We start from the raw sequence: 23,833 nt of genomic DNA, 5'->3' as shown, positions 1-23,833 counted from the left end.
CTGCCTAAGGAAAGTATTGCCTGGGCTTATCCACCGCTTCTCAAAGACTGCTGGATTCCTGTGTTTTAGAGAGGGGAGAAAAACCACCCCCACGGGGAATAAATAAAATAAATCAGTCAAGTTCTTCCTTCTGCCAGCAGCTGAGGGTGCACAAACCCAGTGGGAGCCGCTCCAAGGGCACCTGACTCCCCGTGAGGGTGCAGGGGAGCACTGGATCGCCCAGGGCCACGAGGATACGGATCCCTAAAACACATTTTGGGGTGCAGACACGGCATTTTTGCAGTGGATGGGAGGCAGACGTACCTGGCAGCACCCTCTGTGAAATGATGAAGGCAGGGAGAGGGGGAATGCTGCCAGGAGAAGGGGGATGAATCTCTGAAAATGGCCTCTGTTGCCGTAACACATGCACAGGGATGGATTCCAAAAGAAAGGAGAGTGACCAAACCCTGGCAAGGATTCTCCTGAAATGTTCCTCTCAGATACAGCCGTGTCTTTTAAGGAATAAAAAATGTCCCCCTGCAGCAGCTTGGAACAATTTTAATCCCCAAATAGCTGTTTTGGGGAGGGGGAGGAACCCCAAAACCTGCAAGCCTCGCAACAGGTTTTGTTTGCGAAGGTGGGCGAATCTGGAATATTTGCCTATTCCTTTTATTGAACCTGCTGGCTGATTTGATTACTTCCCTGGAAACGCATGTGCAAATCGGTTTTCCAGCCTTTTGAGGGCACTGCCTTCCGCCGCGACGTCTCCGGTGACTGATGCCAACGTCTCGCTAATGCAATGTGCAGGGGGAGCCGGCGTTGGATGCCGACGCCGATGCCCAGAGCTCTCGGCCGCTCGCAGCCATAAATCCTTCCCTTCCCAAATGCAAAACACCGCCGTCGGAAATGCCTCACCCTGAATAAAATGTGTTAGCGACAATTCAATCTCACAAATGAAGCAGGCTGAGGCGCAGCCTTTCCTCTGTCACGCGCTTACTCAGATAGAAGGAGCCGATGATGGAAGACTGGGGGGAAAAAAGGGCACCAAATTGAAAAGCCCCGGGGAGATGAATGGGAGATAACGGAGAGTAAAACATTTACAGCCTGAAATGATTCCCCCTCCCGGAAAAATTTCCTTCTCGCCTCCCTGGGAAGCACTCAGAGGAGAGCTGTGGTGCAGGCACCTTGGAGCAGGGATAAATCTGAGGGTAAGAATCCGAGCAGACAGTTAAGACTACACAAGTAAGCAAATTTATTTGAAGACAGAACAAATATCGTGGCAAACAACAATATGCAAATTCAGTTGAGAACAGGGCTAAATATCAGACTTTGTTTTCAAATCGATATAAAATATAGTCAGATTTCATTTTGTCCAAAAAGCAGCTCGCACTGGGGGGTGGGGGTGGGAGGGGTTTGGAGGGGATGGCCCTGTTCGGACCATCCGAGGTGTGTGTCACCTGGAAAACCTCAGGCTCGGGAGGTGGCTCCTCTGCCAGCAGAGATAAACAATGCTGGGAGGAGATGGAGGCGCCTTTGGGACTCTAAATTTCTACCTCCATTCTCCTTAAAAGCCGATTTTTGCCGCAGAGCAAGGCGGGGTTCATCCCCTCCGAGACCCTCGGTGCCCACCCACCTATGTTTGGATCGTGCAGTCATGAGGATCCCAGATGCTTTTTAGGGTTGGGCATCTTTGAAGGCACCTGCACCTCCTCTTCCTCACTGGCTCCTGATGGCTCAACCTCCAGTGGCTGAACCTGAAAAGCCAGCGAGGGAGGAGCTCACCTCGGATGCCAGAGGAGTGAACAGGACGAAATCCCCTCCCGGGGCGAAGGTGCTGGCGGGCTGCTTTCTAGAAAAACCATCCCAAAATAAAAGCAGACATAGAAAACATTAGATTGTCAATGAGGCTTTGAAACAAATTCAAGTTTATCCTTAATTTTTCTCACATGTGTGTGGGGGGGTGTGTGTGTGGGAGACTCGATACAAACAGACAAGAAAGACGTGGTGAGCTTCAAGCCGGGGACGGGCATGTGGTCAGTTAGCGTCCGCAGGAGCACCATCGGATACGGAGGAGTTAGCACCAGAGAGTTTGGAGGACCTAACTGAGCACACGCGTCCTTTGGGAAAGGTGGGAATGGGCCGTGGGGAGACATGGAACAGTCCATTAGAAACAATACAAGGCAATTCATGAGTTTTCATACAGTACAATACAGCCACTGATCAATTAACCCTTTCAGTACAGTACATGACAAGTAACACTTTGCACCCTGTTAGCACTAGGAAAGGAGGGTTTGGGCTGGAGAGGGGTGGCTGGTGGGCTGTCCCTTCTGCCCTCGGATTTCGGCCGCTCTCCCACCCCAGCTCGGACAGCCCTGTGCCAGCCTGGCTCCCGGGGGGATGCGCTGGTGGAGCGCAGTGCCACCAGTCCATCCACCCACAGCGAGGGCTGCGTCCAAATCAGGGAATCCTAGAACCCCAGAACGGAAGGGACCTCAAAGATCATCCAATTCCACCCTCCCTGCCGTGGGCAGGGACACCTTTCACCACACCAAGTTGCACAATCGTCCTGGTTTGGCCACAGGGATGGAAGAGCCACCCCGCTCCGCCCTGTGCCAGCCAGCGAACCGATGCGAAAACCTCCAGTTTAAGATCCACCTGGCCGGCTCTGGTGCCAAAACTCGCAGAAATGGGATCAGAGGCTGCGTTCAGCCGGCCTCGAGCCAAACCTGCTTCTTCCCTCGGGCGTAGTGAGAACAGGGTCCGTTGGAAAAGTGCTAAATTACAGTACATTGGCATTTCCATATGTCAACTATTGAACAGCAAAACAGATTGTTTGAAAACAGAATCAGTATCGTACAGTAAGCTCACACTTAATTCTTCACCGTTTCTACACTTGTAACACATGCATTTTATTTCCATTAGTTTAATGCCAGTAGGACCAACATCCTCCAGAACAATGATCTAACATTAAACAAAACTTCCTAAGGAAAATATTAAGCATCACATAAAGTTTCAGGAAAAAACCTGTTAATTAGCATCACAAGGTACTCAGATTTACATTTAGGAGTTTTCATGCCATGACTTTAAAACACCTTTTGGTTAATATCCTGGGGGTGGGGGAAAACAAATCCAGAAAAACCAAACCAACCCCAAAAAAAAAAAAAAAAAAAAAATTAAAAAAAGGAATGTTTTGGGAAATAATATATTTCTCTATGTGTATACACACCCAGGGAGACAAGCACGAACACGCAGGCCAGTGCATGGGTGTGTGCACAATTTTGCTTTGATAAACTTGACTCATTTCAAGGGCATTTTCATGGGTCCAAAAAGACTTTCAAGGAAACGAACTCTAAACTACTGAAGTAAATTAAAAAGTCTCTCTTGGAGGAACAGAAAAGGTTGGTAAAACACCACCTGTGTGCTGTTACAATGCGCTTCCCATGAGCTATCTGAAAACCCAAACAACTAAAAATCCTTTTTTTTCCACCTAAAAGGCCCTTCCAGAGCAAAAGGTGCTGTGCTAGGATCTGCATTCAGGCCTCAAGTGTGACAGGCAGGAGAAAAAAACGCTTCATTCCACCTTCCCAAAGGATGAGATGCCATCTCCAAGGGACAAAAAACTACACCTGACGGGGAAAGCAAGACAAAAATACCTGTTCCACTTCCCCCTTTCTCCCAAGTTCATTTCCAAGGACTCAATGAGACTTGTGGGCTTGCTGGGGGAGGGGAGGGGGGCGCAGGAATTTTCTGAATGGTTTGCCTTTATCCTGGTGACAGTGAGCAGGATGTGGGCTCTGAGTCACCGAGGTACTTTCTGAAGAGGCTGTTCCCTCAGCCACTGTAATTTTGGGGCTCAGACAGAGCAGCAGCATTGCCTGGTGCTATTTCTTTAAAGCTAAATTTGCAGGGATAATTTGATGGAGGGGGCAGGGGGGGTTGGGGGGGAAGAAAAAAACCCGAAACCAACCCAAAGCGTGGATTCTATTTCTGTTTTGCATCCAGTGATAGAGGATGTAAGAGCATAACACTTGGGGTTGCTCAAGATTTGGGGTTTTTAACCATCTTGGGTACCCACTGAATACCCAAGCCCCTGAAGGTCTATTGAAGGAAAACCAGCCACTAAAACTGGAGTTGTTCAGGAAAACTCCTCCATCTCCTGCAACAGGGAAACCCAACACACCCATTTCTTTTTGCTGCTGAAGGTTATTTCCATGACGGCCCCTTGCTAGCAGCAGTGAAGGAGAAGACCTAATTTCCTTCTCTGCATTCACACTGATCATGCTGTGCTGGCAGGGTTTATCCATCAAGTGTCACCGGGGAGAAACTCCCATCACGGAGGATTGCCAGAGAAGGATTTGGATTGACTGTGGGCTCGTCAAGGATGATGAGCAGCAGTCCCAAGTGCAGATACCCCGGCGTGAAGGGAACACGCAGCTCTCACACCCACCATGATTTATTTGCTGCCATGGAAAACCCACAGGGGCTTTTAAAGAAGCAAAACCCCACCAAATTGGTCAGGAGTGGGTGGTTTGGGACGTCAAAACCCAGATTATTCAGCATCCCAGGGATCACCATCCCATTTCGAATCCTAGAGATTTCTGACTATGTTTCCTACTAACTCTACCCTGCTGCTTTCTTGCTGGCAAGGGAGCTCTGATCCCTGGCCTTCCATACGGGAATACTACAGGAATTTAACAGGAATAGCACATCTGAACCGCCTCTGAACACGAGAGCTGATCAACTCCCAACAACGCTTTCCAAATTCAACAGCAAACCCCAGGGTTATTATGCTCCATCTTCTAAACCTTTTCCACTTAAAAATACCTTTTGCAGTTGGAGCCCATGACCAATCCCAACAGCACTCCCAGTGCAGGCACAGTGACGGCTTTTATTGCAACGGCTTGAGCGCAGCCTTTACTGGTACCAGGATCTCAGACTGGTTTGAACTGGGCTCGGCCCCTGGACTCACCGGGGTGTCACACCACACACGGGAGCGTCTGCCCCGCAACTCCTGCTCCGCTCAGTTGCAGGAGGCAAGGAGATGCTCTTGCACCATCCCAATCCCTTCTGAGACTTCTCCTTCCCCCGTCTTTGGTGTTTTTAAAAGCCACACGCTCGGGGCTCCGGGTGACCTCCAAGTTTATAAACAACCACGTCTGCCTGGACTTCAGTGATTTAGGTGTTGGTTCTGTCGTGTAAAATAAGCTTGGATAGGTAAATTCCCTACTATCAAATTGCTAATGGATATGTAATGGAAATCAGGCACCAGACAGTGGTCCAACACACCTCAACATTTTCTTCTGATGGTCCCTAGGTCATTAACACTGCGCCAAGGAGGGGAAATAGATGGGGAAAAGAAGAGAGTTCCAAACTCAGTGCTAACAGTACGTACAAAAGTGCAGTGCTCAGTTTAGTCCGAAGCAAAGTGACTACTAGTACTTAAAGTGCTAGTCCCAACGTCGGTTTGGTTCAGTGTCCGAAACACGGGGGAACACGGGGAGGGCATCCCAGGGTGGGGGGGAAATTAAAAACAGACAGCACTGCAACTGCACATGCCACACCAAAAGTGCTTCAAACCACACCACTGCGGAGGGACGCGCAACGCCACGGCTCAGCTTGTGAACACACACGAGCAAACGACTGACACCTTTTAGGTCACTATAAAGAACAGCTCCATTAAGTCCATCACTACGAACCCGTTCGGGAAGCAAGTGGTCACAGCGCACAGAAAACAAGAGACGACCCCACTCCAAAACCAAGAGCCTTTAGGAACACTGACGAGCCTTTGCAACTAGGATACTCAAAGTCTAGCGAAAGCAGCCTTGCCCAGTGTCTGCAACAAGCTTGGCCGATGCTTATCATGCACTTTACAGAGGCAGACTGCCTCCTCTTACACGCTATCTTACAGCTTAGCCTATTTACCTACTTATTTGTGGTTTGTTAATTGTAGCTTTCTGACCATGCATTAAGCTGGCTTGTTTCTCTTAACCACTCTACCAGTCAAAGGACAACGAATGCAAGGACGAGACGACGAAGGTGGTCTGGTAAACACTGACGTTGCTGACGGCCCCGCTTCATTTTCGTGAAGAAAAAAGCTCCAGAGAAGGACTTTGGATCAGCACGCTCCTGGAAAGAGGCTGGGAAAGGAGGATTCATCCCAACAGGTGACAGGCTGTCACCTGTTTGTCCCAGTCAACACACACTTCCCAGCAACTGCTCCATCACCCAGCCCTACCTTTACACTCGTGCTAGAAAAGCAATGGCTCTGCTTGCTGGGAACAGGGTGCAGGAAATCCCACTGGAAAGAGAGTGCAGGAAATCTCCCTGCTAAGGACTGTGCTGGTCCCAGTCCTCACCCTGGGCTGGAAGTGCCTCTTGTAAGCAGGGACGTGTTCCAGCAGTGCCCTCCTGCCCCCTTCCCTTGGCAGCTCAGCACTGGCAATAATAGGGTGTTTTCTCCCAAAAGAAAAGTGACAAATGAGAAAAGGGGAAAGCAGAACCTTCAGTTCTCACTGTGTTTCAGCAGGCACCCCAAAAAAGGGTCACAGAACAGCAAACTGGCTCACCAGGCCCTGCATGCATTGCCACCAAGTGTTTTACAAGGCAACATCTGGTGTGCCCAAGGTGGGTGTGGATCCTTTTTATGGAGAAAGATCTTTTCAAGTCAAAAGTATTGACTTCCTGGAGCTGGCAGGATATGCTGGGGATGCTGCAGGTACAGCTGCAGACATGTTTCTCATCAGAGACCAAGCACTAGGGAGATGGTTTTCCAGCACTAATATCCCAGGAGTAAAAACAGAGCTACAAACTCAGGTCACTTATTTCCATTACTGCCGTGGATTTAACATGCAAAAAGCGAGGTCGTGCATACAGGTGATAGGGATGTAGATCCACCTTTGCAGGCATCCAGCTGGAAAGAAAGGAGCCTGGAAAGAACTGCAGTGGGATATGGGCAGTGCCCCGCTGTGAGGAGGGCAATGAGGTACATGGTGGGGAAATGCGACCATCTCAGTCCACCATCCAGACAAGAAACTTCAGGAATGATAGCTACAGATATATCCAGTCTGAGGAATGCACACACGCACGTGGATGCGGACATGACCCTGCCGCCCAGCAAGGAACAAGTCCCCCAAGGGGGAAAAGAGTACCAGCTTGCACAGCACAGCTTTCCCCTAATCTTGCAGGATTAAAAGCAATTGCTGAGCAAGAGACTCAGGGCAAGGAAGAATCTTCCAGGGCTGTATTCAAGCCTGATCCTGCAAGACTGGCACATCTCACCGTGTGCCATACCCTGGCACGGGGATCACGTTTGGTTTAAGTAGCGTTGACCTCGGTGCTGAGACCAAACCCAAACACTGCAGGCATGGACAATTACCAGCCTGAAAATGCCCGTGCCAAAACTATTCCTTTCCCAGGTCTTTTTATAACATGTTCTTTCCTGCCTTCCGATTGAAAGGATTTTTGGCAGATGATTTGGAAGTGGATAATAAATCTAATGCTAGGACACCGCGTCCAATTGCACAGTAATTTCCTGCACGGCTCTCACAAGGAAGTTTACGCGTCGTGCCGCATTCGCTTCTCCTACGGATACACTGTCGTCCATGTGTGACAATCCTAAATAACTGTTGTCCCTCCACCTGGGCTGGCAATCCTGTTAAATTTTTAAAAAGAAAAGCTATTACAGGTTTTTTAGGAGAAAAAGCTGTCTGCTTGCCCGTGACCTCACCTTTAACCCGAGCTCCGGGATTTAAAGGCATTTTTAAAACCCCGCTCCGGCCGCCGCATTAAATTTTCACCTAAATATCCTCAGCAACTTTTCCAGTCTCCAAAAAACAACTGATTTGAAAGTTTATTAGGGGCAATAATTTATCTTTGGAAGTGGAGGCTTTTGCTGCATTGGAGGCTGCAGATATCTGTGCACTGGTTTTCAGTGGTGAATCAAGTGATTCCCAGACACAGCCTATTTCCAAGGAAAACACCATCCCAGACTGCTCAGTACCAGAGGCACTACCGTGCAAGCTGAAGATGCGGGGCCATTTTTAATTCTATGCTAATTATCGCAATAAAAACCAGATCCTGCAGCGGAAGACCCATTCTGGGAAGAAATAATCATCCATCTTTCGTAGCTGTAGCCGTGCTGCTCGAGAAGAAGCTTATTTACAAAATGGCAATCTCCAGAAAAAAGCTGCAATCGTTGCCTGACAAAGCCATGTATTCTGATACCTTCTGGGGGGCTCTGTCTGGGAAATTCCTCTTTGAAACCAAACGCTGTAAACCTCAGCTATGGAAAAACCCCGTCCTGTTCAACAAAAATACAGCTCTAGGGCTGATGCAACCCACCGTGACACAGAAATGATGCTTGGAGATCCCTGCTTTGAAATCCCTGCTTTGGGTTTAGAGCAGGAAAATCATATGACCTCTAAATTATTTATACGTGAAAAGATGCTTTTAATAAAAGCATCAATGGCGTGTAAACAAAAATGAAATTCCTAAAGCAGACTTTCCACATTTTGTACGGTTACTTAAACGTGGATGAGAAACATCCTTTTTCCCGCCTGGACGAAAACATCCATCGTGCAGGGTGGCACGAAAATGCCCTTTTTTAGCAGGCAGGAAACACAAGAAGCCAAATAAAGCCATGAACCCGCAGAGTGGTTGTGAAAGGGATGAAGAAAACCCGACCAAGCAGCAGGACTGCAATCTGTTCCCGCTCCCCCTACGTAGCGCCGCGGTCCCCGAAGAGGCTCTCACACCAGATTGCATTGCCAGACAATCTTACGGAGACGGGAAAACCTGCACTTGGGTCTCGGCCAAGCAAGACCCCCAGCGCCTCTTTCCTCGGCTGCCAAGACACGATCTTCCTCCAAGAGCTGCTCGCACCCGGGGATGCCACCACCCACGGAAAGGGCTCTGCTCCACCTTCTCCATCTCTCCTGGCTGGGAATCCATGAGGCCTACATCCAGCATTCCCAGGCACGTTCCTGGGGAGCAGCTGAACAGCTCCGATCCATCGCCCCGCCGTAACGATGGAGCCTGAAGACGGGAACATTGGACCACAGGGACAGCATGTTGAAAGCAAAACATTTTATTACCATCGGTTAAGCTTCATAATGCACGCTTATGAGTAAGAGAGAGGTTATATGGAGATCACTTTGCTCCCTACCAACTGCAGCTTCTGGGATTAAATGCGGCAGCTGTTGAGCGGAGCGGAACGGGACCAGTGGAAAGAAAAGGAGAATAAAATACATTTGAAACGGTGGGGGGTAGCTTGGCAGAAAACAGACCCCTGACTTGAAATTCAAAGAGAAAAGGTTTGTTGGTTTTTTTTACTGCTGTACCAAAAAGCCACGGCGTCCTGGACAACAGCTGGTGACCAAGCACTGCTCTGGAAACGCACCCCTCTAACTCAATACCCACCTCAGCAGCCACCACCTGGTACGGCACTGCAGCTCCGACACAACGCGGGAATGTTGGAGTGGAACGCTTTTCCTCGGGGCCACGACACCTCTACAGCCCATGGATCAAGCCCAGGATGCTGCCAAACCAGGAGCTCCTGACTAATCACACCTCCACAGGTGTCCATGGGGAATTTTGGTGGCCAGGGACCACCAGAAGGGTGGATGGCAACGGGGATCTATCCTGAATTCTGGATGGTTGGCTACCTCAGCGACAGCGCCCTGCAAGGCTTGCCGGGGGTTGACTCAGACGTGTGATTTTTCACTTGTTTTCTGTCCGCTTCCATGAAATGTTTTTGACAGTGAATGCCAGCCTGGGATGGTTTCTAAAGAACACAAGTCTCTTCCAGCAGAAATTGTTCCTTCAATCTAAGATCAAAAATCCAGTTATCTTTCCTAGAGGTCAGAGACCATAAAAAAGCTATTTTGGACCACCTGCTGAAGAGTCACTAACACACTTTACCAGCACCAGCTTTTTTAGCCCAAATCAGTTTACCTTCCAGCCAATCTTCCACAAGCAGCTTCAAATTGTATCAAACCCTATCCAGAGGAACACTCTGCTTTCCCCTTTCCCGATATTACCGCTCTCATTTCACAATAGTTTCTGCATTCAAAGAGGATTCAAAGGAGAAAATGCCTGCGCTAGTGAAAGGGGACTTCAGTTATTGCTAGCACAAAGCTACCAATTTTTCTTCTAGCAAACAAACCGCTTGGCTAGAAAGGTGGGAAGCTCTTGGAAGACTGAGAGCCTGGAGGAGGCTGGTTTTTAGGCTGAGGCAAGTGAAAAATCCCCATATTGTGGCCTCTTGCTTGTTTTGTTCTGCACAGCATCTTCAGCCTCGCTGAGAGGAAGAGGCCGGCGTGGTTTTGAACAAGGAGACAGGGCTATTGCAGCAGCTCGAGGGCTGCAGTGGGGTGGAAGAGGGCAAACTTCCCTCTGTGAAGAGCCTGAGGAAGGAGGTTTAGGGAGGTTATCCCAGCTTTAGAAGGTGCCTCCTAAAAGCGGGGAAGAGGTGTCAAAAGGAACAGGCTAAACTGCAGCTTGATGCCGCAGGCAGGAGTTAAGTGGGCACCACCTCTGGACTGGGGGTTTTCTTGGGGTTTCACACAGAGCAGCACAAAACACAAAGCACTGCCAAACAGACAGTTTTAAGCTCTTTTTAAAAGAAAAGTCTCTGTAATATGCCTTCACCAAGGTAACCCACAGTAAAAAGCTGGCAACATCCATGAAAATGTTCATCAGGCGACTACAGCACCTCCCTCCTCCTCTTTTTTATTTCTTTTTTTTTTCAGTAAGACAGCTAGAAGGAACTTATCAGTGGCTAGCTCCAAGGGTTACCCCTGGCAGCGCTGAGGGATGACTGTGCTGACACCAGCAATAAATGCTGCTATGGAGAGGAGGCCGGGATGCAGCAGGATTACGTGCACACTGCGTGCTGGCACACGCTGATCCCAGGACAGACGTGCCTGTATCCGGAGTGGATGCAGCAGGCGAGAGGTGAAAGTCCAAGAGGCAGACAAGGAAGGATGAAAGAGCTGGGCTCCTGTGGTTTATCCAGGATAAAGCTGTGGACACCTTCCCTCTGAGTTATAATGGGATACACAATACCTGTGGGTGGCGGTCCCTTGCCTAGCTCAGGTGTCTGCTGCCACTTTGACCCAGGTCTCGTGGGCAGGCTCTGGTGGTCTCTGGTCCCGGTGGCTCCCACTGCAGCAACCGGAGTCAGTACAGGACTGCAAGAGAGTAGACAGGAGCTTGGCAGAGGCACAGCTCTTATCTCCACATCTTCATGCCCGCTCTGCTGTGGGCACGCTCATCCCACGTGCCTGAATTTACTCACCCACATCAAACCCCTGGGTCGATTCCTAAACTGATTTGGAAGCATTTGCAATTACACACGCAGAGAAAAGCGACTCTAATTACTCTGCACCCCATTTAAATGTCCTGGGGAGAATGAAATCCTGGCACTGCTCAAAGAAACCAAATTGAGGTTACACATAACAAAGGATCCAGGCATGCCACTGAGCTGTGGTGGGAAGGAAGAGCCTGAGCTCAGAGCAGCACTCGCAGCAGATGCAGCAAAGCTCATCCCTGGGGAAGCTGTCAGACATTGCCTACAAGCGAGATGGTGCGCGCCGGCTGCTCGGAGGAAGCGGTGGAGTCTGCCACCAGCACAGGATCAAATCTGCCCCAGGGAACTGGTCCATGCAACCCTACTCCACGTGGGAGCCATCCCTGAGGGAATGGCTGACTCCAGGGTTAAAAAACTCCTGCTTTGCTGCAGCTTCACCCCAAGCATCTGCCCCAGCCTAGAGGTAACACCTGCCAGAGCCCCACCGCCCATGCAAGCGCTGCAGAAGCACGCGGGAGCTGCGGAACAGGATCCCTGGAATGGTTAAGGCCAAGACACACCAAAACAGACACGGAGCAAAACGACTGTCTGGGGAAAATATAACCAGCTCCACATCTTTTTGTCCTACATCGTCTGCAGCAGTTAGCAAACGCACGGTGAGGGAGGGAACCAAGGCACATTCGGGCTTTGCACAACATTTCCAGAGGGATTCATAACGAAAAGCTTAGGAAAAAGATGCTGAACTTCTAAGAAAAAAAGAGGTTTAGGGCCCTCAAGCCAGGTCATGCACGAGACATGAACTGTTGGTGATCCAACAGGGAAAAGGAACAACACAAGCAGGATCCGGCCCTGCCGGCAAAGCGAGAGGAGAATGTCCCTATGCAAAGCGAGAGGAGAATGTCCCTACGCACTCAGCCGTATAAACCCCTACAGGGCTTTCTGCCTGTGCTGCTTTAGTGACCTTGAGGTTTTGCAACCAGACGGAGCAAGAAATAAAATGCCAGCTTATGGGATATGCTCTGAGGTAAGAGGCACGGAAGTTTGGTTCACCTTGTGAAACATGGCGCCTGTTCTCAGCTTACAGGTGAACATTTCAGCCAAAAATCTCTTCCCCTAATTTTACCGGGATGGGAGAGATTATTAAAAATGCTTAAATTGAAAAACTTCATCACTTGCTACAGGGATATGCACACTAACTGAGCTGTCGAATCTAGGATAAATCCTACTGCCAAGAACCAGATCAAACCCTTGCCCTCTGTTCTTGGCTGTCAGTAACCTCTGCTCACCCCTGTTGTGACATCTCCCTGGGAAAAACTCTTTTTAAAAAGTGCCACCAGCACGATGCTCCGCTTTTCAAACACTTTGCCATGTTCATTGGAGTCTCAGGAGAGAGACTGTCCTTGGAGGCAGCTCAGTTCCCTCACAAATTCCTGTTCTAGGCAGCCCTATGGAGATCTCAGGAGTGTTCAAACATCTAGAAGGAAAGAACAAGCAGCTGTCGTGAAGACAACCCAAAGAGAAAACACAGCTGTTGACTGCACGCTGAGCTGCATCTCCTCCAGAGCACTGCTCCGTCACCTCTCTCCCAAAGCCTAAGGTCTCCAGGTTTAAATTCCCCCTGCCAGCTTCCCGGGAGAGAGAGAGACTCTCCTTTTACATCAGGTACTTCCCAGCCAGGCAGCAGCACAGCAGCCTCCTCCAGGCCCAAAGCAAAAATGACAATTTGCCAAACAGCAACAGGTCCAGGGGGAACTTCCAGAGACAAACGGGCTCCTGCTCAACACCAGTTGCCAAGGGAAGCGGTGGGAGCGACGCCAACGCCAGGCACGGCTCCCTGCGAGCCCTGAGGTTTGCTCTCGTGCTGCCAGCACATGACGTGCTCCAGCTCACCCCTTAACACGGAACAGCAGGGATAATTCATTTATGTTAAAAATACCAGGGCTGCATTGGCACATCCAGCCTTTTCCCTAGGAAGAGGAGGGAAGAAATAGCTGCCCGACACACGTTGGTCATATGCCTAAACGCCCTTCTGGATGGTGCTGGGATCAATCTACATCATGTATTCATGTCGAGTGGTGACAGCGTGGGACAGGAGGGGCTCCTCTCTGGCTGGACCCACACAAAACTCTCTAAAAATCTTACTGAGGGGAAGTTCATGCCAATATTTCTGTGACTTCATATGATGACAACACACAATCCCGGGAGATTGAGGAACATAAGGGAAAACCTGTATTTCCAAACATGCTGGCACAGGGAGCTTGTATTGTCACTCAGTGCTTTCCTTACATTTGTGTTTGAACAAACCAATCAGAAAGCAACGAGAACACGAGCAGGGCTAAAAATTACCCTTGGTGGAAGGTTTTGTATCTCCTTTGGAAAGGATGCAGAAGAGACCTGACAACAGCCTTTAATTATGTGTAAGAGCCACAGCAGGGAAGAAACCAAATTGTTTATATAACTCCTCTGGAGAGCACAGCCTGTAAGGCAAAAAGCAATAGAATTAGATGGAAGCAAGGGACACGTGGACTGGACAGCAGGAAAAGAATCTGAGAGGAAGTAGGGTGACATGGCTTAGGGAGGGAAACTGGGAATATCCAGCATGAGAGATTTGAAAGAGCAGATTTCTTCCAGGTTGTTCAACTTGGGAAAAATATGGATGCTTTTTGCTCTGTACCCAGCCCTGAAATGCACCTTTAGAGGCATCCTTGCACTTGCAAATTCAAGTTTATAGTCAGACACCTTCCAAACACTACATTTCATCCCAAATTTCTCCCTGTCTCGCTTTCGGATATCATCGGCATCGATCAGCATCAGATCATCACAGGAACTCTCGCACGCCTTTGAGGTAGGGAGGTGTCGTCCACCCCCTTCTAGTGGTGGAGAACACAGGCACAGGCAGGATAAAGCCGAAGCGATCCCATCTCCATTATCAGGAGGCCCTGCTCCACACACTGACAGCTTTCCCAGGCAATTACTCCAGCACTTCACTGGTTCAAAGCACAGCTTTCCACAGCTGTTGACACCGACCCCTGCTGCACCTCAGACCTCAGAGTGGCAGGCCCAGGAAAGCGAAGGCGGTACAAGTGGAGATCATCCGCAGGATCTTGTTAGAAACCACACAAACCTCTTTGCCAAGGCAGGCACGAGATTGCTTCTTGAAAGCCACTTTCTTTCCCCCTCTGATCCCCTCCAGCCTTTACCAAGCCCTTTCCTGAGCGATGGAAAAGAGCAGCTGCCCCATGGATACACAAAGCACTCCATCGCTCGTTCCTGGAGCGGGAGGCAGCCGATGTAGCGTGCAGAGCAAGGCTCTGGTGAAAAACACACGCAAGCATCCATGAATTGGGATGGCATCAGCAAACCTTACAGGCCACCAACACTTGTGTGCTCCCCTAAGCTGCTGCAGGCATTCCTGGACGGGCCTCCCAAGAGCCAAGCCACGTGAGCCTCAAAGGGCGAGCTGTGGAAGCGGTAACTCCACGCATCGGACAGGCTTGGCCCCGGTGCGTTTGTTGGCAAGGTTAGACACTTGCAGAGCGTGTTACTGATCCCAAAGAGGAAGGAGAACCAGCCCAAGAGAACCACCCTGGTCCCTGAGTAAAGCATTAGGATCCGGGCTCTGTGTCTCCCACCCCAGCTCTGTGGGACTCCGGTGCCAAAAGTGCCGCCCATTCCTGCTACTATGGATTAAACCATCATCATGCTCTGTGATTCCCTGGAGCACGGATCCTGTCCTCACTTCCCTCCGCCCCCTCCTGCATTTTCGTTCCTCTGCCTCGGTGGGAAGCACTTATCTCTGCTCTTACTCCCCCTCTCCCTCTGCATTGTGCCAACAACATGTGCTCCCAACAAGGACCAGATGGGAATACTCGTAAGAGCCTGGGGTTAACCCGTGTCTTTTATCCCACATACTCTCTGCCGTTTTGAAATGCAGATTCTGTTGCACGCGCTTTGCAGTGTAAAGATTTAAGGTTAGTAGTAGAGTATGTTGATATTGCTTGTGAAACCCATCTCGCTCCTATTGCACACCAAACGTCTCCGATACGGGAAAGAGTAGACATTGGATAGCGTTTTAATATCTCCAAGGGAAAGACCTATTGGAAACGGGGGGAAAACGAGTATTTGCGATATGTCCGTGCATATAGATCTCTAATATTCCTCTCTCCCTCGCCTCTGCGTTCATTTGTGCCCACACACGAATTCACAGATGTTGTGCCAGCGCGGTGCCGAGCGGGGCCGGGCACAAAGCCTCGGCTTTCTCCGGCTGCCAGCAGCCGCCACCGAGGGCCATCTTTGCCTCCAATTAATCTCTGCGTGGCAAATGATCACGACGAAGAACAGATGCAAACTCCCGCCTGCAGGATGGATTTCCCCCACTGCGGTCAAGAAATCCGTCCGACTGTCTGTGTGTCCAACCAACGCCTCCGAGGCAGGAGCTGCTGTCCCTGCCCGTTTAATACTGGTGTGTTGGATGGGTCTAAAACCCCTGAAAGACAGAACAGGCCTTTTTAAGTTTCGACTCTGTGCAGAGCTAGCAATTTCCATGTGCCACTCCAAGCGTTTCTGTGCAGCCTAGCAATTAAGAAGATGAATTAGCAAGCCGTTAATGATGGTTTTATAGGGGGGGCAGCCAGGCCCCTCGAGGCTAGGCCAGTAGGAAGGCAGCCACTTCCACCACGCACGAGAAGCCAGCAGGCACCTGCACCTTTCCAGAAGTTGGTGCACACGAGAGAGCCCCGAGGCTGCAGGTTCGGGTTCCGCGTGATGCCTCCCTCCGCATGGGGAAGGAGCGATCTAATTACATCCATCACAGAAATGCCAAAACGACATCCGGCTTATAAAACCTCAATTTATGCTTTGACATTTCTGGAAAACCAATTTTTAATCCATGTCATCTATCAGGAGTTCTTGATATTTTACTTCACCTTGATGCTTTAGAATACTGTTGCCTTTATTGAGGTGCAGGTGGGGAACTGAACACAGGCTGACAAAATATTAGGAAGAAAAATTGATGTCAGCCCATGAAAGCTTCTGCAGGTTTTGGAGAAACAGAACAGCAAAAGACCTGGCTTTAGCTTCTTCCAAATCCCCCAAATCCAGAAGCACCTTGTCCCCTAGCTGGGGCTTTTTTCCTGTGGCTATGACAGGATTAGGCCATTTTTAGGCAAGACCAGATAATTTTGCAAAAACAATCCATTTTGGCAAAGGCTGTGATGCGGCAGCCTCGCTTGGGTACAGCTTATGTAGGTGTAGCCTTTAATTCCGCTCCTTCCTGAATGAACTCTTCGTTTCAAACACAACCTTCACTTGAAAGGAACGGAGGGGTAGGAGGGCAAAGGTGAATTTTAGACATCACAACACCTTAAGTCATTAAAAATAAAGGGCAACTTAATTTCGGAGTAAGCAGCATAGAAAATGAAACTCAAGGTCTAATTCTCTTCAGGAATTCTTCCACAAATCACATATATCTAGTGCATGTACAGCAAAAGTGGGAATGCCATGGAACTGAAAACGCTTACGACGTAATTTTTGACCCGGTGCAAAATCCGCCCAATAAAAATACACAGTAATAAACTCCTTTCTACTATAAAAATTACTAGAATTGGAAATCAGGGCTGCAAGTCACGCGAGCAGAAGGCTTCCTAACCACCACCAGCTCCCTTCCCTGGGAGTTTAGGTCACTTCAATAGGCCATAGGGGAAAAAAAAATGATGCAATTATCAGACTAGGACATCTGTAGCTGGAAAAAAACCCAAAAAACGCTGACATTGATTTTGGTAATCGCTTGGGGGTTCTTTTTTGTATAAAGGATGAGATTTTAACACTTCTGCTCGGGATTTTATGAACATGGCAGTACAGAATTGCAGAGCCAGGGGTTGTAAAATGGCATGGAGACACGACGTGGCCACAGCTGCCTCTTTACAGCTCTCACCTCGCCTCAACGACGCCTCCAAGGAAGAGCTTTGCCTTCTTTTAACTACGCTTTCCCTCGCAGCCTTGCCGAGAACCTACGGAATTCTTACGAGGGCCGCGGCCAAGGGCTCGCACCCAGCTCTGGGTGGAATAACTTGTTAATCCAGACCGGTGGTGGGAGCAGACGTCCCCTCCTCAGACTGCCCTTCAGATAAATAAGATTATTTCGCTACGAGCTACTACAGGCTACAATATACTCACATAAATATATTAATGCCTATACGTGGATATGAATCGGTATATATCGGATACAGATAAGAAACACTTACGACAACGAGTAGATACCAATAACCGCTGCAGCTTCTCGCTGGGTAAAGTCCATCGTCCATCCAGGCTGCACGCGAGGAGCCCACGAGGGAGGCTCTGGCCGTTCCCCCCGCAGCGCCCGGCGGGTCACCCTCTCCACACCAGTGCAAAACGCTTCCCCAACCCTTCCATAGCTCTGCACTTTGCCGGGAAAGCCGGCTCCACGGGCCGGACCCAACACAACATCCCCCCGGCCGCAAGGCAGGGGAAGCCCCCGCAGCCCCTTCCATGCGGGATAAGCTTTTCAGGGACCACCCCTCCTTTTGCGCCAGCAGCAGGGAAAGCCAGGTACGAGGCAGCTGCTGGACTCGGCTTTGTCAAGCTAAAGCTCGGTTTTAAGCCTCAACAGCAACACGGGGGGCCCGCGGTTGCAGAAGGGGCGAGGAGCCGCTGCGACGGCGGAGGCGAGGACGCTCAGCAGCTCTGCAGACTGCAATTTAAAACACCAAATCATCGTCCCACCCTTGGTGGTTTGAGAGGACCCTCGACACAGCGCCCGTCCTCTTCTAACATACGAGCGGAGCTGGACCAAGCAGGATCAACAGGTCTCTAACAGACACGTGCATGCAGGAGACGGCTTCTCTCAGCATTAGACTACGTTACCAAAGCATCCCCTTACCGGAGCGGGAGCAGAAATGTGCTCCTAGTATTATTTACACAATATAAAGTGCATTAGGATTTAATAATTCAACGGACAGACTTTCTGCCGGGACCATACAATTTTGAAACAGAGGTGAGGGCTTGAATAGGAAATTCTCTTATGAGAAAAAGAGGTTCAGACCGGTGCTCTTCACCCTGTCCTCCTAAGGATTGTTTTTGGCCGTTCTTTCTAGTGCAAATAAGCTTGTGTTTTCTCAAGTTTAAGGGACATGGCAGTTTCAGGGCGTCAGGAACGAACATTTAAAACACATCAGGGATTCAGTGTTCCCGAGCATCTCGCTGGGCCCTTCTGGGCACCAGAAGCCCGCGTGGTCACTGCTCTGGGAAGCTGAAGACGCGCTGCGGAAAATACAAAGGAACCCGTTTCCGAATCTCGCCGTTCAAGTCTTGCATTGCTACACTCCGAGTGCATCCCTACCACCCTCCAACCCGACATCTGCTTCCCACCGCGCGGAAAGCCGTTATCCATCCCACCCAACATCCGCCAACGCCGCCGCTTTCCACCGCGATGGAAACCCACGGCCGCTGGTCTACCCACGAGCGATCGGCAACGAACGTGAAGATCCCGATCCGGGTTCGGATACTAAGGTGCATCCTGTGCCAGGGGAGTACATGCATTAGCGGATCCTACGGGATAACAGCGTGCCAGAACCCAGGCCGGCCCGGTAGCCAGCAGTTGTTGGATTCCTGGGTGATATTTACGACAAACTAACGGCATTGGAAGGCCAATTCATTAACGAAAGATAAAGGGGTTTTTGAAAAAATGGGCAGCAATGAGGAAAGCAATTTTGCATCCTTTTTTTCCCTTGAAAACGGTGAAGAAAACATCCCTTTCCAATCACGACCGATTTCCTCACCAACACTACGGGAACACAGGGAAGGCATGAGCACTTACAACATACGTGGCCACTCGGGCTAATTCCAACCGAGGAGCTTCTACAATCCCTCGAGGCAAAGGCGGGCAGGGATGGGAGATGCCGAGCTCACAGGGGAGGAACGCCACACAGAAAGGGGAAGGAGAGCGTAAAAAGTTCGTACATTCATAGCTCCGGTTTGTTGGACTAGAAGTGAATTCTTTACCTCAGGCACTGTGACGGGCAGCAGCAGTCAGCGATACGCTAACATACGCATCAACGACTCATTCACTAAATTCTGGTTTCACACCTAACAGGATGTAAAAAGTACTTTTAACTTTTAACTGGGGTTTTATGGGGTTTTTTTAATTGACCTGTTAAAACCATTTGGGACCGAAGCCGTAAGAGCAACGATGAACCAGTACCCCGCACAACTCCCGCTGATTCATCGCGGTCCACTGGCTGTTCGAGTGATGGAGCGAAAACTTCTCTTCCAGGTTTGAAAAGGGACCTGAAAGAGCAACCTATGGAGAAAGGGATGGGAGTTTTTGACACTAAGCCAAAGGCTTGGTTGCTGTAACTGCTATATGTGGTCTTAAAGGGGGAATCACCTAAAACAGTGAAATTAACTTTCTTACTTCTTGTCACAACTGTAACATTTTCCTAAAGGTTCTTTGGTGACTTTGGTGCAAGCTGTTATATTTTTTTTTTATTTTTTTTTTCCTTTTTTTTAAACTTAAAACAGATTGACTAGTTTTAGTACCCAAACTAAAATCCAGATTATCCTCTTGGTTCCCAACCCTGTCTCCCCAACCTTTCTCATTATGACATTAACAGGCAACAGCATTCGGATTGAGCGTGGCCATGCCGTGTGCAGGTGGCTCCAGACTCAGAGTGGTGAACGGTCTGGTTGGAGATAAAGATGTTTCTCAAAAGATTGAAACATAAAACAGGTCATGGTTGCATGGAAAAAGAGCTGGTCCACATGCACACTAGGCCACTCTGCAATGAAACAATTCGAGTGATTACAAATATCTGATCAGACATGGTAATGCCTGCTTAAAACAATCTTAAAGGTGAGCAACACGCTACTAGAAGTACCTGGAGCTCAATCAAACTCCCGCTGGTTCAGGGGGAAGGAGCTGGTCGCCCAAAGGCTGGACAAGCCCCTTATGTTATAAATATTCATGTTTTAAGAAACACAGAATCTTTCATCAACCTCCCAACCAGGTAATTGCACACATTTGCCCTCCAGGCAGAGAGTTAATATCATGAGATTTAAAATTTACATCACAAAGACTCCAGGATGACATGGAAACCTTGGGGCAGGTGAGATGGGGACTGGAGCCGCTCAAGGACAGCTCCAGCTTGGAGCAGGGGGGGAAGGCGGTGATGGCAGGGCACGGATGTTGTCTCCCCAACACCACCCACAATCAACACAACAGAAAACCCACCAGAGCTTCCGAAACGCACCACGGGTGAGCGTGGAGGAGATGCCCTTCCACACGAATCCAGCGGTGCACCCAACACCCCAAAGGTCTTCCTCATGGCAGGAGGAGGAAAACACCCAAATGCTTTCCTTGCCCAGGTAACATCCCGAACCGCATTAATCTGGGAGAGAAGCCCATCATCTGGGAGCCTCGGTCGCGGCATTCCTTCCACCTCCCAACACCCGCTCCACAGTCGCCTGCCGGAACGCCCAATACAAAAATACCTTCTGAAATTTTGACAAAATACATTAAAAATAAAAAAAAAAAATAAAAATAAAAGATCACCAGCCTCTAACAGGCAGAACACAGAGGTGAGGAGTGGGTTATTATTCACTGCCATTAATTCAGAAGGCGGAGCACTCCGCTGTCCTGGGATACTCAGGTTATCTGGTCAGCACAAAACTACGGAATGAATGACAGATCTTCTGCCCTTCACCGGCACGTGACCGAGGTCGGACTGGTTATGGAGATTTTACCCATAAACAGACTATTGTTTCCAACTCAATAACCAGGAGATGCCAACTTTAAAACCTCTCTCCCTCCTCACACACAGACCAGAGATTTGCGTGGAGCTGATTTTTGCCATAAACGCTCTACGGCAACGCTGCTCGGCCTTTGGACCGAGCACGGGCAGAAGCCAGTCCTGAAAAACTGGTGATAAGCAGAAACTGATACATTTCATCATAAGGTTCAGGGTGGGGGTACTTTTGTATCGTGTTTAAGTGCAACACAAGCCTTTTCTAGACTATTTAAAGGTCAGGGTGCCGGATTTTGTTTGTGCTGATACTCGTACTTCCACAGTCTCCAACACTCGAAGCAGCTGACTCATACGGACTCGGGAGGTTGGTCCTTTCCTAAGACATACGGAGATGTTTCGGGCATAGCTTAACGTGACAACCAGACTCCTATAACATCATGTACTGGAGTTAGCAAGAACTACCAGAAAAGGACTTTACAAAAAACTGGGGCAACTTGGAATTACTATAGGTCAGTCCCTCTCACCAATTTCTGCTTGCTTTGTTTGGTTAATTGTCCAATGCACTCTATTCCAGACCCTCTTGCTCTTCACCACTGTCCCCTCTGGCATCCATTCTCTTCTCTTTATGGCTGTTGTAAATTCTCCTCATCTCTTCTTCGTACTTGATAAAATTTTCCCCGAACCGTGTCCACGCTTTGTACGGAACTGTGATGGTGTTACGGTAGGGCGGCCTCACCTCACTTACCTTCAGGAAGATGCCGTACCTGTTGGATCCCACGTCGAAGTAGAAGCGCTTGTTGTCCACTCGGAAGGAGGTGCCCTCGGGGAGCTCCGGGGGCTCGTCGCCTACCCCCCGGCGATCCTCTATGTCCCCTTCGCCGTATTCTTCAATCAGCTGGACCAAAGCATCCCTGAACTCGATCATCCCTTGCGCCGGGAGGACAATCGTCTGCTCCTGTCCCAAGCTGTGGCCAAAGTAACCCATCATGCCAGGTCCCCTGCTCATGGTCTGCCTAATCCGCAAGAAGCGCCCGCGCTGGTTCTCCTTCAGGTCCAGGTAGTACTTCCTGTTGTCCCTCTCGATGTACTCCGTTTTGAGGACGCTGTGAGGCGGCTCTTCGGAGCCCACGGACGCGGGGGGCGAAGGCGGCGGGTGCTGCGGCCGCCTCCGGGGATGCTGCTCCTTGTCATTGCTGTGCTCGTGCCGGTGGCCGTGGCCGCCCTTCAGGCCCAGGTGGGCGTAGTGCTCGATGAAGTCCCCCAGGCAGTCCTTCAGCTCGGCAGCCACGGACAAGGAGAGGGTCAGCTTGCTCTTCCTGATGTTGTCCTGTCTGCCCCTTCCTATCCAGACCTCGGCGATCTTCAGGAAGCGGCCGCGGGAGCTCTGTTTCACATCCAGATAAAACCGCTTCTTCTGGATGTCCACCCTCTTGGAGGCCAGCTCCTGGATCTCCATGCAGCTCCCCTGGGAGGAGGCCGGGTAGTGGTACTGCTGTTGAGACTGGGAATAAATGTTCCTATGCAGGCCAGAGCCTCCCAGGTTCCTTCCTCCTCCTCCTCCTCTTCCTCTTTCCATCTTTACCAATCAGCTGGAAATAATACACAACAGACACACAGATGACAACATCAGCACCAGGGGCCTGCTCAGCTCCTCGGCAGCGGCTCCGCTCGGCGCTGCCCTCCCTACAAAGGCTCCTGCATCCCTCTCCGCTGCCACTGGCACGCAGCATCGCAGCCCGAGGATCCCGGGCGCTCTTCTTTCCCTGCCGTGCTCCGGCTGTCGGACAAGGGAGCCCTGATTCCAGCGGCACTCCCCGGCAGTACTCCCTGCCCGGCAGCCCCTCTGTCCTGCCCCTGCGGTACCGCAGACCCTCCAGCTGCCCCACGGGGGTGGGCTATGGTGCCCTGTTTCGGGGGGCACTCGCCCCTCTCCCAGGGCTGCAGCTCCCCTCTGCAGGGTTTGTCCCCGTATCGCTGTGCTCCCCCCCTCCATCACCCGCTCTGATCCTGTCCCAGGGCACGGGGGGGAGCACTGGGGCTCCCCCAGCACTGCCCTCCTGCCCCCCGCTACCCACGGAGCCCCCCCACGGCTGCATCTCCTGCCCCAGTGCCCCCCAAGGCTTCAGCTCCTTCCTCCCCCCAGGACTGCCCCACTGCCTCCCTGGCCCCTCACTGTCCCAGGACTGCCCCTCGCTGCCCTCACTCCCCTCCAGTGCCCCCAGTACTGCCCCCAGTGCTGCTCTCCTGCCCTCCCCACTGCCCCAGTGTTGCCCCCCTGGCCCCCAAGTGCCCCAGGATTGCCCCCCCCCCGTGCCTCCCATCACCACACCAGCTGCCCCGGTGCTCCCACAACTTCACCCCTCGCCCCCCAGTGCCCCAAAACTGCCCCCCAGCGCTCCCAGTACTGCCCCCCGGAGCCCCCCGTGCCGCAGTATCCTTCCCCAGACCCCCGCAGCGTTCCCAGAACTGTCCCCCGGTGCTCTTGGTACTGACCCCAGTGCCCCAAAAGTGCCCCCCAGCGCTCCCAGTGCCGCCCCCCAGCGCTCCCAGTGCCCCGCTGTGGCCCCCCGAGCGCCCCCCAGCCCAGAATCTCTCGCCCCATCACTGCCCCCGCTGCCCCTCCGCGCCCCCCAGCGCCGCGCTCCCCACGCCCGGTCACTCACCCCGCAGCGCCCATCGCCGCCGCTGCCCTTCAGCCGCCGCCACCGCCACCGCCACCGCCCGCAGCCGGCGGCCCCGCCGCCCCCCCCCCCCGCCGCGCAGAGCCACGGGCTGGCGCTCCCCC

The 23,833-nt window shown here is 50.9% G+C and overlaps 1 protein-coding gene across 4 annotated transcripts; it reads right to left on the bottom strand.

The window, feature by feature from the left end:
* Positions 1–1,166: 1,166 nt before the first annotated feature.
* PURG (purine rich element binding protein G) lies at positions 1,167–23,751 on the bottom strand. 4 transcript variants are annotated; one of them, XM_058838223.1, is made up of 3 exons: positions 23,712–23,751; positions 21,794–22,637; positions 1,167–1,828 (listed from the first exon to the last, which is right to left on the bottom strand). In XM_058838223.1, the coding sequence occupies exons 2-3, from the start codon at positions 22,622–22,624 to the stop codon at positions 1,613–1,615; spliced, it is 1,047 nt and encodes a 348-aa protein (XP_058694206.1). In that variant the 5' UTR covers positions 22,625–22,637; positions 23,712–23,751; the 3' UTR covers positions 1,167–1,612. The 4 variants fall into 4 exon arrangements, with proteins under 4 accessions (XP_058694206.1, XP_058694209.1, XP_058694208.1 ...); XM_058838226.1 differs by having other exon boundaries at positions 1,628–11,168; XM_058838225.1 differs by lacking the exon at positions 1,167–1,828 and adding an exon at positions 17,353–21,424.
* Between the last annotated feature and the right edge of the window lie 82 nt (positions 23,752–23,833).

Source organism: Poecile atricapillus, chromosome 4 (genome assembly GCF_030490865.1).
Source record: "Poecile atricapillus isolate bPoeAtr1 chromosome 4, bPoeAtr1.hap1, whole genome shotgun sequence".
NCBI classification, from domain to species: Eukaryota; Metazoa; Chordata; class Aves; order Passeriformes; family Paridae; genus Poecile; species Poecile atricapillus.
This window is presented reverse-complemented; position numbering and strand designations above follow the sequence as displayed.

What these genes read in the sequence shown, in the direction of transcription:
- PURG (XM_058838223.1), bottom strand. Translation starts at nt 22,624, where the DNA reads ATGGAAAGAGGAAGAGGAGGAGGAGGAGGAAGGAACCTGGGAGGCTCT. An exon ending in GGTACGGCATCTTCCTGAAG is followed by an intron (nt 1,829 to 21,793) that starts GTAAGTGAGGTG and finishes TGGTTTTTCTAG; the next exon opens with AAAGCAGCCCGCCAGCACCT.